The sequence below is a fragment of the Penaeus vannamei genome, chromosome 43 (assembly GCF_042767895.1).
Source record: "Penaeus vannamei isolate JL-2024 chromosome 43, ASM4276789v1, whole genome shotgun sequence".
Taxonomy (NCBI): domain Eukaryota; kingdom Metazoa; phylum Arthropoda; class Malacostraca; order Decapoda; family Penaeidae; genus Penaeus; species Penaeus vannamei.
The window spans coordinates 8,980,071-8,997,722 of NC_091591.1; the positions used below are offsets into that span (position 1 = coordinate 8,980,071).

General features: G+C 51.1%; 1 protein-coding gene across 7 annotated transcripts in view; it reads left to right on the forward strand.

The window, feature by feature from the left end:
• Window positions 1-17,652, forward strand: part of zip (myosin heavy chain 10) — a 237,967-nt gene that overhangs the window by 192,113 nt on the left and 28,202 nt on the right. For 5 of the 7 annotated variants that reach the window (XM_070119105.1, XM_070119106.1, XM_070119100.1 and 2 more), the window contains exon 4: window positions 2,490-2,525. The exons of 1 other annotated variant lie outside the window; for it this stretch is intronic. In XM_070119105.1, the coding sequence (XP_069975206.1) occupies window positions 2,490-2,525 (36 nt within the window). Of the gene's footprint in view, window positions 1-2,489; window positions 2,526-15,374; window positions 15,396-17,652 lie in introns of all 7 variants that reach the window. One more of the 7 variants, XM_070119101.1, reaches the window with a different exon arrangement.

Genomic DNA, 17,652 nt, shown 5'->3' on the forward strand with positions numbered 1-17,652 from the left:
GTATGTATGGAAGCATGTGTACTGTATTTGTATGGAAGTATGTGTGTATTTATATATTAATGTATTTATGTGCGCGTATACGTGCATGTATGTATGTATGACTGCCTTTCCTTCTTGGTTTACTTAGACCTAGAATTAAGATGGTTCTTGAGCTGCTACAGGGCGGGAGTGCCACCTGCGCGTGCGTGCATCACCACCTGGGTCTTGGCACTTTGGCACTTGGTCAGTCACTCGCAGGCACTCGCGGGGGGCACTCTCTGCTACTCGCATGAGGCATGAACTGTACACAGGTTTACTCATAGATATTTTTATGTGTATTTTTATATGTACATACTTTTTCTCCGCTAGTTTTTATAGTCTTAATATTTTGTAAATTTTTTCCCTGTTTTTCCCCCTTATAATAACTTGTTAAAGTGTGCCTAATTTAATATTTTAGTTCATAAGATGTATAATATGTTAATAAGTGTATAATATACTTACTACTACTACTACTACTACTACTACTACTACTACTACTACTTAATACTCTACTAGTATAATTAGTACTAGTTTTGTATTGCATGATAAACCCCTTCTTAGTTCTGCCCAAACTTTTTAGAGCTCCAGCCCCCTCCCCCCCTTTATTTGTGCCTCCCCCCCCCCTCCTTTTTTTCTCCTGCCTTGTTCTCTAACGCCAGCGCCAAGGTCGGTACCCTTGCATGCCCCTTGAGAAAGATCTTTGGTAAGGTGCCCCTTTTTGGACCCTTTTCCCCTCCTCCCCCCTTCCCCCTCCCCTTCCCCTTCCCCCTCTTCCCCTTCCCCTTCCCCCCCCTGGCCCTGTCTCCGTGTCTGTCCTCCCTTTCCCTCCCCTCCTTCTCCCCCTTCCCCCTCCCCTCCCCCTCCCCCCCCTCCCCCTTCACCACAACACGTACCTCTTTCCCCCACCTGGTCACCCGTCCTTACCCCCCACCAGTCCACAACCCTTGGCCCCTTCTACCTCTACCCATACCCCATCCCTTTCCCCTTTCCCCCTTCCCCCTTCCTTCTCCTTCTCTCCCCCTCCCCCACTTCCTCTTCCCCTTCCCTTCCCCATTCCCTACTTCCTTCCCCAACCCCTTCCTCTTGACCCAACCCTTACCTTTTCCCACTCCTGCTCTCATCCCCAACACTTACCCCATTCCACAACTCCTACCCCATCCTCAATCCCTACCCATATCTCCAAACCCATCCCCCGTCATGCCCATACCCCGGCCACATCCCCCAGCCCCCTCCCATTACTCTGCCCTTTCCCCTTTCCCTTCCCTTCCTTAGCCCCCTCCCTTCCCCTACCCCTTCCCTCCATTACTCTGCCCCTTTCCCTTCCCATTCCTTACTCTGCCCCAATCCCCAACCTCTCCTCCCACCCCATTCTCATATCCCCATCTTTGGCGTTTACCCTCCCCCCCCCCCCCTTTTTAAAACCCCCAGTTTAGACCCCCGTTTCAAGACCGTTTTAACCACATTACGGCCCCTGTATGTTGGTCAGTGTAGTGTTGTAGTGTGTTGCGTGTACCAGTGTCAGAGAGAGAGAGAGAGAGAGAGAGAGAGAGAGAGAGAGAGAGAGAGAGAGAGAAGAGAGAGAGAGAGAGAGAGAGAGGGAGAGAGAGAGAGAGAGAGAGAACGTAAGGACGTGTCGTGAGCACCCCCTCCCCCTTCCCCTATTTATCTATGTTCCCCTATTGCGTGAGTGACATCTCCCCCCTTCCCCATTAAATGACCCCCCCCCCCCCCATTATGTGCCTCTCTGATATTGCCATCCTATCCATTCCACCCTGTCAGCTGACCACCCCACCCCCTCCCCACCCCTTCGTTTCCCCTCCCCCTCCCCACCCCCTAACATCCTCACTTGCCTCCCTTTACCCTCTCTCCCTTTCCTTTTCTCTCCCTTTTCCTTCCCTCTCCCTCCAGTCCCCTCATATACCATTCCTCCCCTCCCTCTCCCTTCTCCCATTCCCTTTCCTTCCCTCACCCCCTAAACCCCCCCTCCCCTCTCCCCTCTCCCTCTCCCTTCCTCTCCTACTATACACTCCCTTTCCCTCCCTCTCCCTCTCCCTTCCCCTTCTCCCTCCCCCTCCTATACCCTCCCTCCTCTTCCTCCCACCTATACCCTCCCCCTTCCTGTACCCTCCACCCCCTCTCTCCCCCTCCTCCCTTTCCCCCTCCTCCGATACCCTCCCTTTCCCTCCCTCCCTTTCCCCTCCCCCTCCCTCCTATACCCTCCCTTTCCCTCCCTCCCTCCCCCTCCTATACCCTCCCTTTCCCTCGCCCTCCCCCTCCTATACCCTCCGATACCCTCCCCATTCCCTCCCTCCCCCTCCCTTTCCCTCCTCCCCCTCCCTTTCCCTCCTCCCCCTCCCTTCCCCTCCTATACCCTCCCTCCCTCCCTCCCTTTCCCTCCCTCCCCCTCCTATACCCTCGTGGCACCCTACTAACCGCTCTTTGGCTCTGTTCTCCCGATTGACTCTGACCAGGCGGATGAGCAGCACACGGGCAGCGTCTTCAAGTCCGTGAGTAAAAGAGTCTTGTAAAAATTCCTCTCTTTTTTTTTAAACTGCTGTGCCTGTCTGTGCTACTCACTCACTCATTCATTCATTCACTCATTCATTCACTCATTCATTCACTCACTCACTCACTCACTCACTCACTCACTCACTCACTCACTCACTCACTCACTCACTCACTCACTCATTCACTCACTCACTCACTCACTCACTCACTCACTCACTCATTCAGTCATGTACGAATCCATGCAGGTAGTTATGTGTGTTGGAGGTTGATTTCTCGCTCAGTCACTCACTCACTCACTCATTCGTCTACTCATCACGGGCATCTTGATATATTTCTTGTTCGTTTTTTTTCTCTTCTCTTTCTCTCTCTCTCTCTTTCTCTCTCTCTCTCTTCTCTTTCTCTTTCTCTTTCTCTCTTTCTCTCTCTCTCTCTCTTTCTCTCTTTCTCTCTCTCTTTCTCTCTTTCTCTCTCTCTCTCTTTCTCTCCCTCTCTCTTTCTCTCTCTCTCTCTTTCTCTCTCTCTCTGTCTCTCTCTTTCTCTTTTTTTCTCTCTCTCTTTCTCTTCTCTCTCTTTCTCTCTCTTTCTCCTCTCTCTCTCTCTTTCTATTTCTCTCTCTCTTTGTCTCTCTCTCTCTCTCTCTCTCTCTCTCTCTCTCTCTCTCTCTCTCTCTCTCTCTCTCTCTCTCTCTCTACACACACACACACACACACACACACACACACACACACACACACACACACACACACACACACACACACACACACACACACACACACACACACACACACACACAGAGCCTACCTTCTCTCCATCTTCTTCATAATCATTATCATCATAATCACCACTCATCATCTCCACCATCAATCATCATAATTACCACCATCATCATCAGTCATCATCATCATCACCAATCATCATCAATTATCATCAGTTTCATTCTATCAACATTCATCCCGATATTCCCCATCTAAACGGTGCCACCCAGTGCCACCTCCGCCACCTGGAGGCACCTCATCCACCACCATCTGTGGGGCCATTGACAACTATTTGTGGTATATCCTTCTTATTTATTTATTTATTTTGTCAATTTATTCATATGATTTATTTTTGTTAAGCTTTTTTCCTGGTTTGTCAATTGGCCATCATTGGTGAGCCACCAGCATGTTGTGCGTGCGTTTGTGTATTTACATCCAGGTGGCAAATTATTTTTGTTCGTGTGGTAATGGTTTGGTATGGTAGGTTGTGGCTCGTGGATGTGGTGGTGGTGATAATGACGGTGAAGGTGGTAATGATGGTGAAGGTGGTGGTGGTGATGGTGATGGTGATGATGATGATGATGATGATGATGATGATGATGATGATGGTGAAGGTGGTACTACTACTACTAACAACAACAACAACACGCTGCCTTGCTTTGCTTATTCGCTTTGAAACACTTTAGACGCCCTACACTTACAAGTGTCTCATCTTCACCTGCGTGTGTAAGTAGTACTTCCTTTCCCGACGGTGGTTCCCAAACCCCCTCTGTCGCCACTGTAGTGTAAGTATGTGTAGTTTGACGTGTATGAAGAACACCACAACACCGTTTTGTATATGTGGTGTACTAACACTTAGATTCTTGTTTTCCTTCATCACTCCCCAACCCCCTCCCCCCAGCCCATGGTAGGGGTTGAGGGGGAGGGGCAAGGGGGGTATCTGCATGTGTACCAACGGAGATCTTATTAATACCCAACACTGGACAGATCCTATGCTCTTTTTAACACAGTTATTCACACTATTGGAAAAATTATCCACTGCATCCACAAGTAAGGGACAAAGGTGGATATTTGACACGTTAATGAACTTTTTTGAGAAAGATGGGAAGTAATATTGGATATTTGAGGCACGGTTGTTATTTTTCTGGCATTTCCTTTCGTGGAAGGAGAAGAATTGGTTTAATTTGAGAAGATTATCCGAAGAAATAATTGGTTATCCGCAATACTGGAATTAAAAAGCAAGGGCGAAGGAATAATGGATTATCCATATTATTTGGGGAAGTGGGGAAAATTAGGAAATTTTTCTTTTGAGTGTCCAAAATTTCGAATGGGAAAGAGGGTTCGATCAGGCTTTAATCCCAAAATCTTAACCCTCAACCCCATTCGCTCCTCATTCTAACCCTCATTCCCTTTCGCTTACCCTCATTCCTTCTCCCTCACCTTCCTTCCCTCTCCCTCACCCTCATCCCCAGTCGCTACTCTCCCACACCCTCATTCCCTCTCCCTCACCCTCCTTCCCTCTCCCTCACCCCAATTCCCTCTCCCTCACCCCTATTCCCTCTCCCTCACCCCAATTCCCTCTCCCTCACCCCAATTCCCTCTCCCTCATCTTCATTCTCTCTCCCTCATCTTCATTCTCTCTCCCTCACCTTTATTCCCTCTCCCTCCTCCCCGTTCACCCCTCCCCCCTTTCCCCCCCTCTTCTTGTTTTCTCCCAGCTCAAAGGGGGTTAAAGTAGGAGTAGTGGGGGGGGAGGGGGAGAGGGGAAGAGGGGAGAGGCTAAGGGGTCGCAGTGGAGCCAGGTTAGCGTACGGGACATGGCGGCGGTTCCACTTGTCTTCGTATGGCTCTCCCTCCCACTGCTGGAGGGAGGACTTCGGCGCCGGGGAAGACGATGGGGGAGGGAGGGAGGGGAGGGAGGGAGGTAGCGGGGGGGAGGGGCGATTAGAAGAGAGGAGGAGGAAGAGGAGGAGAGATGGAGAAGGTGGGGGAGGGGGATTAAAAGAGAGGAGGAGGAGGAGGAGGAGAGATGAAGGAAAAGGTGAAAGGAGAGAGGAGAGTAGCAGAGAAATTGAAAGGGAGAAGAATTTTTCTCTTCCGCTTTTAAAAGAAAAATAATATAGAGCGAAGTCACCACCGCCCGCATATCATAGGCTTCCATCTCGTTTTATTTTGAACCGGCCGAGAACCCCGAAATTTACATGAATGTATTGGCTGGTCGAGTGATTGATGGATGGACGTGCACGGGGGGAGGGGGTAGGGGTGGGGGGGGGGGGGTGAGGGAGGGCGTAGGGGGTGGCGGGGGGTGAAGGAGGGGGTAGGGGGTGGGTGGGGACGGGTGTGAAGGAGGGGTAGAGGGAAGAGGAGGTGGGTGTTGAGTTAATTTAAAGAGTGCTCGTCCTCGAGGGTGTGGCTGGGGAGATGATAGGGTTTTTGAGAGGGGGGGGAAGCGAGGGAGGGGAGAGTGACGGTCAAGGAAGGGAGGGGAGGGGAAGGGAGGGTGGAGGGGAGGAGATGGAGACGCCTCCTGCAGGTGGAGGTGGAAGGTTGGAGGAAAGGAGAACAGGGATAGAGAACGAAAACGAGGACGATGGGTTGATAGTTGAACGAGTAGATACAAAGATAGATAGTGAGCAAAGCGGACTGTGGAAGAATTTAGACCAGAAGGGAAAAAAGAAAGACAACAGCAGCCAGTAGGACAGACAGACAGACCTAAAGCCAGACAAAAAAGGAGACGCGAGGTTGTTGACGTTGTCGTGAGGGGGAGAGGGAGGGGGGAGGTGGGAGGGGGTGGTAGAGTTCCAAGCAGGGTTGTCTGGGGCCTCCATTCATCAAGATTTTGATCAAGAGTCTCAAAACACCTAAATGTCAATGCGATGTAGATTTTGACCCGCGATATCGGCTTGTTGGGAAATTCGGGCGTCGGCGGGGGGGTGGGGGTGAGGAGGAGGGGTGGGGGTGGGTGGGGGTGCTGGGAGGTCTCGGGGGGGGGGGAGGAGGAGGAGAGGAAGGAGGATATTGTTCGCTTGTTGTGCAAATTTTGTTTCGTCCTCGCTTAATTTTCCTTTCTCCTCTCTCTTCTCTTCCTTCTTCCTTTTTCCTCTCTGTCCCTTAGGTCCCTCCTCTCTCCCTCCTCCTCCTCCTCCTCTTCTTTCTCCTCTTTCTCGTCTCCTCCCCTCTATTCTCCTCTTGCCCCCCCCCCCCCCTGCTCTTCTCCTTCCCTTTCTCCTCTTCCTCCCCCTGTTCTTCTCCTTCTCTTTCTCCTCTTCCTCCCCCCTGTTCTTCTCATCTCTTCCTCCTCCCTCTTTCTCATCTCTCCTCCCCCCCCACCCGCACCCCTCATTTATTAGAATGAATTTCGCTCTCGAGTCTTGTTTTCGTCTCTCGTAAATCCTCGCGAGAACTCCCTGTTTCGTCGCTTTTTTTTTTTTTTTAATGCTCGGAAAACGGCGCGCGGGCTCTCTCCTCGGGGTCTCAGGTGCGGGCGGCGGCGGCGATCCTTGCGGTAATGGTGGGCGGTGAGAGGTTGAGGGGGTGAGGGTGGGGTTGTGTGGGTGGTGGTGGTGGGGGATGAGGGGTGAGGGTGGGGTTGTGTGAGGGAGTGAGGGGGTGAGGGAGTGAGGGGGTGGGGTTGTGTGGGCGGTGAGAGGGTGAGGGTGGGGTTGTGTGGGCGGTGAGAGGGTGAGGGTGGGGTTGTGTGGGCGGTGAGAGGGTGAGGGTGGGGTTGTGTGGGCGGTGAGAGGGTGAGGGTGGGGTTGTGTGGGCGGTGAGAGGGTGAGGGTGGGGTTGCGGGGGCGGTGGTGGTGAGGGGGTGCGGTAGGGTGTTGATGGTGATGGGAGGATGGGGGGGGGGGGGCAAGGCATGGGCGGCGGTTCGGGCGAATGCGTGGGCGTGGGCGAAAGTGGCCTTTGTCGGCGGCGGCGGCGGCGAAATGCTCCAGGGGCGCTGTAAAATGTTTAAAGAGCAAAGAGCAATTAATGGCGCCACGGAATCTGGAGCGGCGTTGCGTAAGAGGAGGAGGAGGAGCGGCGGCGGTAATCGCCTTCGCCATGATTGCCTCGCCCTTCGTCGTCGTCGTCGTCTTCGGAATATCAACTTTGGTTCTGTTCTTTTTAGAGGGGAGGGAGGAAGAGGGAGAGAGGGAGAGAGGGAGAAGGTTGAGGAAGGAGGGAGAGAGGGGAGAGGGAGAGAGGAGAGAGGAAGAAAGGGGAGGGTTGAGGAAGGGGGGAGAGGAGGGGAGAGGGAGGAGAGGAGAGAGGAAGAAAGGGAGGGTTGAGGAAGGAGGGAGAGAGGAGAGAGATAAAGGGCTGGGGGTGAGAAAACGAGTGCAAGGTGTAAATAAGGAATAAGAAGAAAGCTGATAAATTTGATTGATGAAGAGGGGGGGGATTAGGAGTTGGGGAGGGGGAGGGAAAGGGGCTTTAAGGGGTGAGGGATCGGGCCTCTTTAGTCACGACTCGGAGATATGATCGCAGGTACGACTCCCCCCAACCCCCCAACCCCCCCACCGCTACCCACTTCCCCTCAGTCCCCCTCCCCCTCCCTCTTTTTTTCACTCGGGGCCAATGGGTCGGGACGGGGGAGGCGGAGGGGAGGGGGGGGGGGGTAGGGAATGTGTGTGTAAAGGGATTTCGAGAAAGAAAAAAAAGGTGAGAAGAATCCCGGTGATATACCATGTGTTTGGGTCAGAAGTGCGTGCGGGGCAGCCCAGGGGGAGTCCGGGGGGGAGGTGGCCCTGGGGACGTGTGCGTGCGCGGGGGGCTTCCCCTGCGTGTGCTTCCGAAGGTGTAAATTGCACAGATCGGGGGCCACTTGAGAGGTGTTGGCGCAGCTGGTTCCTCCTCCTCCCCCCGCCCCCCCCCTTTCCCTCCCGGCAGGTGGGCGGGGGCGGGCGGGCGGGAGGACGGGAGGGAGGGAGGGTTTAAAAAAATAAGTCCGTGTTAAGAAAGTACTCTCGGGGTGGGGGAGGGAGGAGGGTAGGGGTGGGGGTAGGGTTACGTATTGTTAGAAGGGGGGGTTGGGGTAGGTGTAGGATAGGGGGAGGGGGAGGGGAAGAGGGGGAAGGGTTCGAGAAAAGGGGCGGCCACACCCCGTGCGCTATGGTGGTGATGATGGTGATGGTGATGATGATGGTGATGGTGATGATGAGGATGATGGTGATGATGAGGATGATGATGATGAGGGTGATGGTGATGATGAGGATGAGAAGTTATTTTTCTCTCCACCATTGAATTAAAGAAAAGGGGAAGAAGAAAGATGAAAAAGAGTAAAAAAGAGTAAAAGAAAAGAAAGATGAAAAAGTATATATTCTGCATCTCCGTTCGATCACGCAGAGAAGATAACGAGGGCGTTGGGGGGGGGGGGCTATAATGGAGAGAGAATTTGGATTTTGAGAATTGTTGTTTTGTCATTGGTGTTTCTGGAAGGTATTCATTACCTATGGAGGAAGGGAGAGGAAGAGGAAGAAGGGGTGGAGAGAGAAGGAAATTTAGAGAGAGAGAGAGAGAGAGAGAGAGAGAGAGAGAGAGAGAGAGAGAGAGAGAGAGAGAGAGAGAGAGAGAGAGAGAGAGAGAGAGAGAGAGAGAGAGATCTAGGGCGTGAGGTAAGCCTCTTGGCGAGAGAACTCCGAGTGTCCTGACATGTCACCTTTTGTGGCATTGCTGCGCACGAAGGAGGTCCTCCAGCCTTCCGCTCCCCTGACCCAGAGGCGAGAATGGCTTGCGGCGAATCAGGCCCTCAAATGAGCCCCCACGCCATCGCCCTGGAGGATGCCGGCGCTGGGTTCGGGGCAAGACAGGCGGAACCCACGGCCGGGCTTTCTCTAGCTGTTGATCTCTTGACCCTCCTCAGCGTCACCGGCCCGGCCCGCGCTCGTAAGGTCGACGCGGTGCCGCGTTCACCAAGGGATTTTCACCCTAACGGACGCACACTCATGGGTGAGGGAAAGAGGTGGAGAAGGAAGAAGGGCAGAGAGGGAGAAGGAAGGAAGGAAGAAAAGAGAAGTAGGAGATAGAGGAAAGGGAGAGGATGGGGGAAAAGACTTAAGGAAGGAGAGAGGAAAAAAACTATTAGAGGTAGATAGAAAATGACGAGAGAGAGAAAGATTGGGGGTAAAGATAGCGAGATAAAGATACGTAGAAATGAGAAAGGGAGACGTAGAGAGCGAAGGAATTCGAGGAGCTGAGCTCGGACGGCACCAGATCCCCCGATAAGGCACGTGAGAGAGGTCCTTGCTCGCCACTCGAGAGGGAGGGCGTCGAGGGCGAGCTGTTGGGGCGCCGCCTCATCTGTTGCTGCCTCGGTGGGGCCTTATCGGAGGTTGGAGGAGGAGGAGGGTAGGATGGGGAGAGAAGGAGGAGGAGGAGGATAGGAGGGTAGGATGGGGGAGAGGAGGAGGAGGAGAGTAGGATGGGGGAGAGAGGAGGAGGAGGAGGGAGGAGGATAGGAGGGTAGGATGGGAGGAAGGGAGGAAGGAGGAGGATAGGGAGGGTAGGATGGGAGAGAGGAGGGAGGAGGGAGAGGAGGAGGAGGAGTAGGATGGGGGAGAGAAGGAGGAGGAGGAGGAGGATAGGAGGGTAGGATAGGGGAGAGAAGGAGAAGGAGGAGGGTAGAAGAGGAGGGTGAGGATAGGGAGGGAGGAGGAGGAGGGGAGTGAGGAGAGGGAATGGCAGGAAGGGGCGGAAGGGGAGAGGAGGATAGGATGGAGGGATGGAGAAGGATATAATGGAGGAGGAGGAGGAATTGGCGGCGTGGGATGGCAGGAAGGGGTGGAAGGGAGAGGAGGATAGGATGGAAAAGTATATAATGGAGGAGGAGGAAGGTAGAGGAGGATAAGATGGAGGAGGGAGGAAGAGGAGGATAAGATGGAGGAGGGAGGAAGAGGAGGATAAGATGGAGGAGGGAGGAAGAGGAGGATAAGATGGAGGAGGGAGGAAGAGGAGGATAAGATGGAGGAGGGAGGAAGAGGAGGATAAGATGGAGGAGGGAGGAAGAGCAGGATAAGATGGAGGAGGGAGGAAGATAGGATGGAGGAAGAGGTGTGGATGGTGAGGGTGGAGGTGATTTTGATGACGATGATGATTATAAGCAGGAGAGAAAACACGGAGAGGCAAAGCAAGTCATGTAGTTATACAAGGAAAAAAATCACATAAAAAAAATAAAAGGTGCTTCACCCCCTCACCCTCCCCTTTCTCCCCCCGCACCCCTCCCCCCTACTCCTCCCCTTTCCCCCCCCCCCGCACCACCCCGCTACTCCTCCCTTGTTTGACTGCCATTAGAAGAAACGATCGTATTAATTAGCGGCGTGTTCCCATTAGTGTGGGGGCAGGGGGGGGGGCATGGTGAGGGGGAGTTGGGTTGCGGCGGCAGCGGAGGCGGCGGCGGCGGCGTTGGTGGGGGGGGGGAGGAGAGGGGGGAGTGTTGACCTGGATTTTTACACAAATGGTCATAATAACTGCCACTTAACGAGGGTGTGGGGGCGGGAGGGGGGTTGGATGAGGTTAATTAGCCATGAGCAATTACCAGGAAGTGAGAGGAAATTGATGCTGATTCACTCTCTCTCGAGACCGCACTTCGACAGACAGACAGACAGACAGGCACGGGCGACAAGAAGCAGACTCCGCCAGGTGAACCAGTCTGTCAAGGGGGGAGGGGAGGGGGGCATGGGAGAGGGGGGAGGGGGGGGCACTGGGACGGGCGTCTCCGGGTGCCACAACCTCATTCCCAGCAAGGCCGAAGCGCCCGGCCCGCTCACATTCCTCCGGTGCCATCTGGGCATGTCGCATACCCGACGGGGCTCTTCCCGGGCCATCTGGGAGTTTCTCCGGGGTTTTCGGGGAACCAGCTGAGCGCGCGAGGGCGTCGGCTCGGAGAACCGTGCCCCTGGCGTCGCTTAGTGGGGTGTCGGCGAACCACCTGGAACCGTCGGCGCTCCGGTCGGACGGGACCGCGAACCGCCGAAACGCGTCTCGACATGTCCCGGACTCGCCTGCTGGCTCCTTACGCGCTCTCGTCAGCAATGCCCCGTCGCCACCTGTCAGCACGCGGCCAGCTGGCATAAATGGGCGTCCGGATGGGGGGTGTGGTGGGTTGGTGGGCGGGGGGGCGGGTGGGCGGGGGGAGCATGATACCCTGAGCCGCCTTGCTACTTTCTTCTCGTGAGGGCGGGGGCGGGGGCAGGGCGGGGGCGGGAAGGGGATGAGAGATGGGGAGTGGGGTTGTGGGGGTGGGGTGTGGGGTGGGGGTGGGGGGTTAAGATGGATGTTCCCGGACCCGGTGCTCGACGGATGAAGGAGGATGCTGGGGGGAGTGGTTTCTCTCTCTCTCTCTCTCTCTCTCTCTCTCTCTCTCTCTCTCTCTCTCTCTCTCTCTCTCTCTCTCTCTCTCTCTCTCTCTCTCTCTCTCTCTCTCTCGCCTTTTTCCTCCTAAAGTATCTTGTCTCCTTGGTCTTCTCTCTTCCCTTCTGTCCCCTTTCTCCTTCCGTCTCTCCTCTCTTCTCCCTTCTGTTTTTATTCTTTCTCTTCTCTCCCCCCATCTCTCCTATTCTCCCCTCTCCTCCCTCTCTCCTATTCTCCCCTCTCCTCCCCTCCCTCTCTCCTATTCTCCCCTCCCTCTCTCTTATTCTCCCCTCTCCTCCCTCTCTCTTATTCTCCCCTCTCCTCCCTCTCTCCTATTCTCACCTCTTCTCCCTCTCTCCTCCCTCTCTCCTATTCTCCCTCTTCTCTGATTCGAAGACGCGATCCATCCGTACGAGTCTCACTTCACAGTAGCGAGTTGAGTCTAGCGGAGCTCCAGACCCGAGGCTTGGCGGGGCCTCTTTCTCTCCTGCCTTCTTCCAGGGGGCCTCTTTATCCTGTTGCTTCTGTTTCTCGGCCTTTTTTCCCCCCACTGAATCTATTACTCTGGCTCTTTATCTCTTTCTCTTTTTTCTTTCTATTTTTTCATTCGCTTTCTCTTTTTCCTTTTTCTCTTTCTCTCTCTCTCTCTCTCTCTCTCTCTCTCTCTCTCTCTCTCTCTCTCTCTCTCTCTCTCTCTCTCTCTCTCTCTCTCTCTCTCTCTCTCTCTCTGGCTTTATCCTCCCCCTTTGTCCCCCCGTTCCTACCCCTTCCCCAGCTCTCCCCCCCCCCCCCCCTCCTGTCACCACCGGCGGGGCTGGGTTGGCCTCATTATAACTATAATGTATGATGATGCAGTGGGCCGACGGGGAACACGTTGCGGACGCCGGGGGAGGAACGGCGCTGGGTATGGGTGAGGGTGTGGGCGTGGGTGTGGGTGTTGGAATGGGTGTGGGTGTTGGAATGGGTGAGGGTGTTGGGTGTGGGCGTGGGAATGGGTGAGGGTGTTGGGAGTGGGTGTGGAAGTGGGTGAGGGTGTGGTTGTGGGTGAGGGTGAGGGTGTGGTTGTGGGTTTGGGAATGGGTGAGGATAAGATTGTGGAAGTGGAAATGGGTAAGGGTAAGATTGTGGGCGTGGGAATGGATGAGGGTGAGTGTGTGGGTGTGGGTAAGAGTAAAATTGTAGGTGTGGGAATGCCTGAGGGTGTTGGGTATGGGTGTGGGTAAGATTGTGGGTGTGGGCGTGGGTGAAGGTGGGGGAATGGGGAACGGTGAGGTTGGGGAGAGGCAGGACGAAGAAATTCGGTTATTGTGGGGGCGAGTTGGTGAGAGCGGAGGATTCCTTGTTTTTTATTTATTTATTTATTTTTTCAATAACATGAGGACGACGACGACGCTGTCATTGGTGTCTGTTTTTTGGCGTTTTATTAAAAAATCACGTCGGTGGTGTTATCCACTTTTTTTCCTCTTAAATTGAAGGTTTTTCTTCATTTGGACGCTCCTCCTTCCCCGTCTCATGACAGCCTTTGACAGGACTGCAATTTAAATCCCACTCGCTCGTCATTCTACCCCCTCCCCCTCCCTCCATCACCCTCATCTTTCCTCCTCCTTCCCCCCCCCCCACCTCTCGCCCCCGCTTAGGTGAAAGGTAATTCGTGGCGTGACCTCTTGTGTGACCTCTTGGAGATGACCCACTGCCTTCCCTCCCTCCCCTCCCTCCCCTCCCTTCCCTTCCCTTCCCCTATCTTCCGCCTTTCCTCCACCTCCATCCCTTCCCTCCTTTAACTATCCTCGCTTTCCTTCCCTCCCCTCCCCTCCTTCCACTCCTTCCACTTTCCGTGCCATCATAATCCCCTCTGTGACCTCTTGGCCTCTTTGAGTTCTGATGGTTCGATGGCGGTTCAGGTGAAGGAGTTGGACGGGGGTATGAGGTATGAGGGAGGGGGTATGAGGTATGAGGGAGGTGGAAGAGAGAAGGGAGGGTATGAGGGAGGTGGAAGAGAGAAGGGAGGGTATGAGGGAGGTGGAAGAGAGAAGGGAGGGTATGAGGGAGGTGGAAGAGAGAAGTGAGGTGGAAGAGAGAAGGGAGGGTATGAGGGAGGTGGAAGAGAGAAGGGAGGGTATGAGGGAGGTGGAAGAGAGAAGGGAGGGTATGAGGGAGGTGGAAGAGAGAAGGGAGGGTATGAGGGAGGTGAAGAGAGAAGGGAGGGTATGAGGGAGGTGGAAGAGAGAAGGGAGGGTATGAGGGAGGTGGAAGAGAGAAGGGAGGGTATGAGGGAGGTGGAAGAGAGAAGGGAGGGTATGAGGGAGGTGGAAGAGAGAAGGGAGGGTATGAGGGAGGTGGAAGAGAGAAGGGAGGGTATGAGGGAGGTGGAAGAGAGAAGGGAGGGTATGAGGGAGGTGGAAGGGTACATAACTACCTCTCACGAACACGTAATGAACAAAAATACCTGTACATAACACACAATCTAATTTAACACAGTACATAATAACACCGAATGCTAATATAACACTAAATTATAACATCGGCCTTAATATAACACTGAATTATAACACCCAACCTACTATGTCTCTTATAACACAGATTATAACACCGAATCCGATCTAACACCCTGCCTGAATGAAGACACCAAACCTATTTAAAACAAAGTGAATGCTAACACGGATATTAATACAACACAATTCTTAAAAGCACCATGAGCGTAAACCGTAACGCTGGCACCATACAACAATCGCATGGCGGAAATAACACTTCAGAGAGTATAGTGACGATGGTGATGGATGATGGTGACGGCCTAAGAAAAAAATAAGAAAAAAAAAAGCAAGAGCCACTTGTTCCCTTGCAGAGAGAGTGCGGGCATGCAACAGGAATGCAGCGGAATCACTGGCACAAAAGACCTTTTCGAAAAGTTCCCTCGTTCTTAACTAGTTTTTTTTTTCTTCTCTCTCTCTCTCTCTCTCCTTCTGTTGCTAATAAATACTCGTGTTTTCTCTTCTAACATCGGCTTGGGTCAGTTAGCACGCAACTAGTGATTAACCGGTTAACCAGGACGCCTTAACGTTTCTAACGAGTGTAACGGCTGTGGGTGATGAAAGGCCTGTTTGTGTGTTTGTCTGTTTGTTTTGTGTCTCTTATTTGTCTTTGTGTGAGGAGAGAAACATTGAGGAATGATGATGAATGTTTGATAATTTTTGTGTGTACTTGATTATTTGTGTTTTATTTCGTGTTTTTATTATTGATTTATGATATACATTTGGTTTATGTCTTTATAGGAATTATTTGACAGCGATTAGGAATTATAGTGTATATGTATGTATTTGTAAAGAAAAAAAAATGACAGTAAAACAGATTTTGTATGCTCTCTAGAAATCTGAACAACAGTTCACCTGGTATATTAAGTAATATATTTGCATGTATACATATATTTACATGCAGACAGTCTTTTATATTTGTACGCATACAGACAGGTAGTAATATTTGTACACACATACTGTGCTTACATGTACACTTTAGCCCAACAGACACACGGACATACACGCATACAGTAATGCATATAATTGCTTCACGAGAAAAAAAGGGTACACAACTCCCATTGTAATTTCTTTTAAGCTTGTATGCCTTGTTTAATTTGCTTTCTGCATAAGACTATGTTGTTTGATGCTAAGAAAAGAAAAAAAGAGATAGCAGATCTCGTGAAAAGAGAGATTCCCCATTTTCCTTTGACGGTTGTGATAATTTTTTTTGTTTCACTCGTTACAGGCCGCCATTCCTGACATCAAGGTAGGACCGCCCGTTTTCCCTCCCTTATTCTCCTCCGGTTTTAGTTTTCCTTCCACAACCACCCCTCCTCCTCCTCCTTTTCTTGTTGATATCTGTGTAAAAAGAGAAATATAATCCTTTCTAATTTCCCCCACCCTTGTAAATTCCCGTTTTTTTCCCGCCCTTTGCTGTTTCTTCCTGTTTTCTTTTCCCTCCTTTAAAATTCCTAATTTATACTTTTCCTTCTTTTTTCCTCCACCATGATTCCTTCTTTGATTTCCTTTTAGTACTTCATCCGTTTATTGCCTCCTGTGTAATGCTCTCCTTTGTTACTTCTCTTATTCATTCCCAGTATTATTTCCTCCCTTACAATTCCTCCCTGTGAGGCCTCCCTTATTCCTCACACCAAATTTCGTTTGCTATTTATATGTATGTATATGCTTTTATATATATATATGTATGTATATATATATGTATATAATGTATGTATGTATGTACGTATGTATACATAATTAATTTTTATTGGATTCCTCCCCTTGCCTTTTGATGATGAAATTAGAATGTAAATATTAAAAAAAAAGAAAGCACATTGCAGAAAAAATCTCATTAACTTTAAAACGGCGAAGGGAAATCCATCAAAGACTGTCCCCCTTAGCAAAATCTTCGCCTTTTTGAGATATTGGTCTTGAGATTTTTGCCATTTCTCCATCACATTAAAAACAAGTTCCTCTCGAATGGTCGGCGATTGTGCTACATCCCGACGTCGCCGGGATTTTATTTATTATCGTCTTTATTATTGGGATGGAGATGATTTATTGGGAATGTTCTCCGTGTCTCCCTCTTGGATTTTGCTATCTCCCGTTCTCTTCTCTCTTCATCTCTTATCCTGTCTTCTCTTCCCTTGTCTTCTCTCCTCTCTTCTTCTCTTCCCTTGTCTTCTCTCCTCTCTTCTTCTCTTCTCTTCTTCCCCGCTTTTTTACCTTCTCTCTCTCCATTTTTTTACCCTCCTCCTCCTTCCTCGCTCTTTATTCTTCCCCTTCTCCCACTTTCCCCACTATCTGCTCCTTCCCTTCTCCTCATTCTGCCTCTCTTCCTCTCTCCCTCTCTTCCTTTCTCCCTTTTTCCTCTCTTCCTTTGCCCCATTCGACCTCTCTCCCTCTCTTCCTCTCTCCTCCTCTCCCTCTCTCCTTCTTTCCCACTCTCCCTCCCTCTCCCTCTGCCCCACTCCCCATTCTAGCTCCCCTCCCCTCCCCTAATCACCTCCCTAATCCCTCCCTTCTTGTAGAGTAGCGGCCATAATCGGTAATAACGAGTATTAGTGGGTAGTGGCATTAATTCCATATTTAGGGGGAGGGGAAGGGACGGGGGGCAGACATTTTGGCACTGTTGGGCATTTGCTGGCCCTGTCCTAGGGGGGTCCAGCACGCATACCTAGTGCCTACCCCTGCCCCCTTCTCCCTCCCTCCCCCCCTCCCCCTAGCATGTTGTAACGTGAGGGATAGTTCCCACAACTTTATTATTATTTATTTTGTTTATATATTATTATTATTATTATTATTATTATTATTATTATTATTATTATTATTATTATTATGATATATATATATATATATATATATATATATTTTTTTTTTATTATTATTTTTTTTTGCACGTTACATCATGCGACGTTCCCGTGTTCCGTAATCTAACGGTCTTTGCACGTGACTCACGGTACATGTTCTGTTTTTTGTTGTGTGTGTCACGTGTCCCCGTGCTGTGTCCACGAAACGTCCTTTTTTTAAAAGTGCGTATTTATGTCCTATTTTTTAAAGGTGCATACTCATGTCCACTTTTTTGAAGTACGTATTTCTGTTTTTTTTATGCGTATTTCTGTCCGTTTCCGCCACGTCGGGTCGCGACATTTGGCGGGAGAGTTGGCGGTGCCGGCGGGCCTGCACGTGGCCCCCTCCGCTACGGTGGATGAGGCCGGTAGTGGCTGTTTTCTTTGTGTCCTGTTTGATGTGAGATGCATACATATAAAATTATTTTTTTTGTCTTTTTCTTCCTTTTTTCCTCTTTATTTTTCTCCCTCTTTCCTACCCCCCCTCCTCTCTCTCTCTATCTATCCTCTGTCTTTTCTTTTTTCTTCTATTATCTTCTCTTTCCTTTTCTTTTCTGTTCTCTCTTCACTACCTGTCTCTCTGTTCCTCTCCTCTCCTCTTTTCTCTCACCCTCTTCTTCTTTCTCTCACCCTTCCTTTCTCTCTTTTTCTGTGCATATCTAAGCCTATAAATGT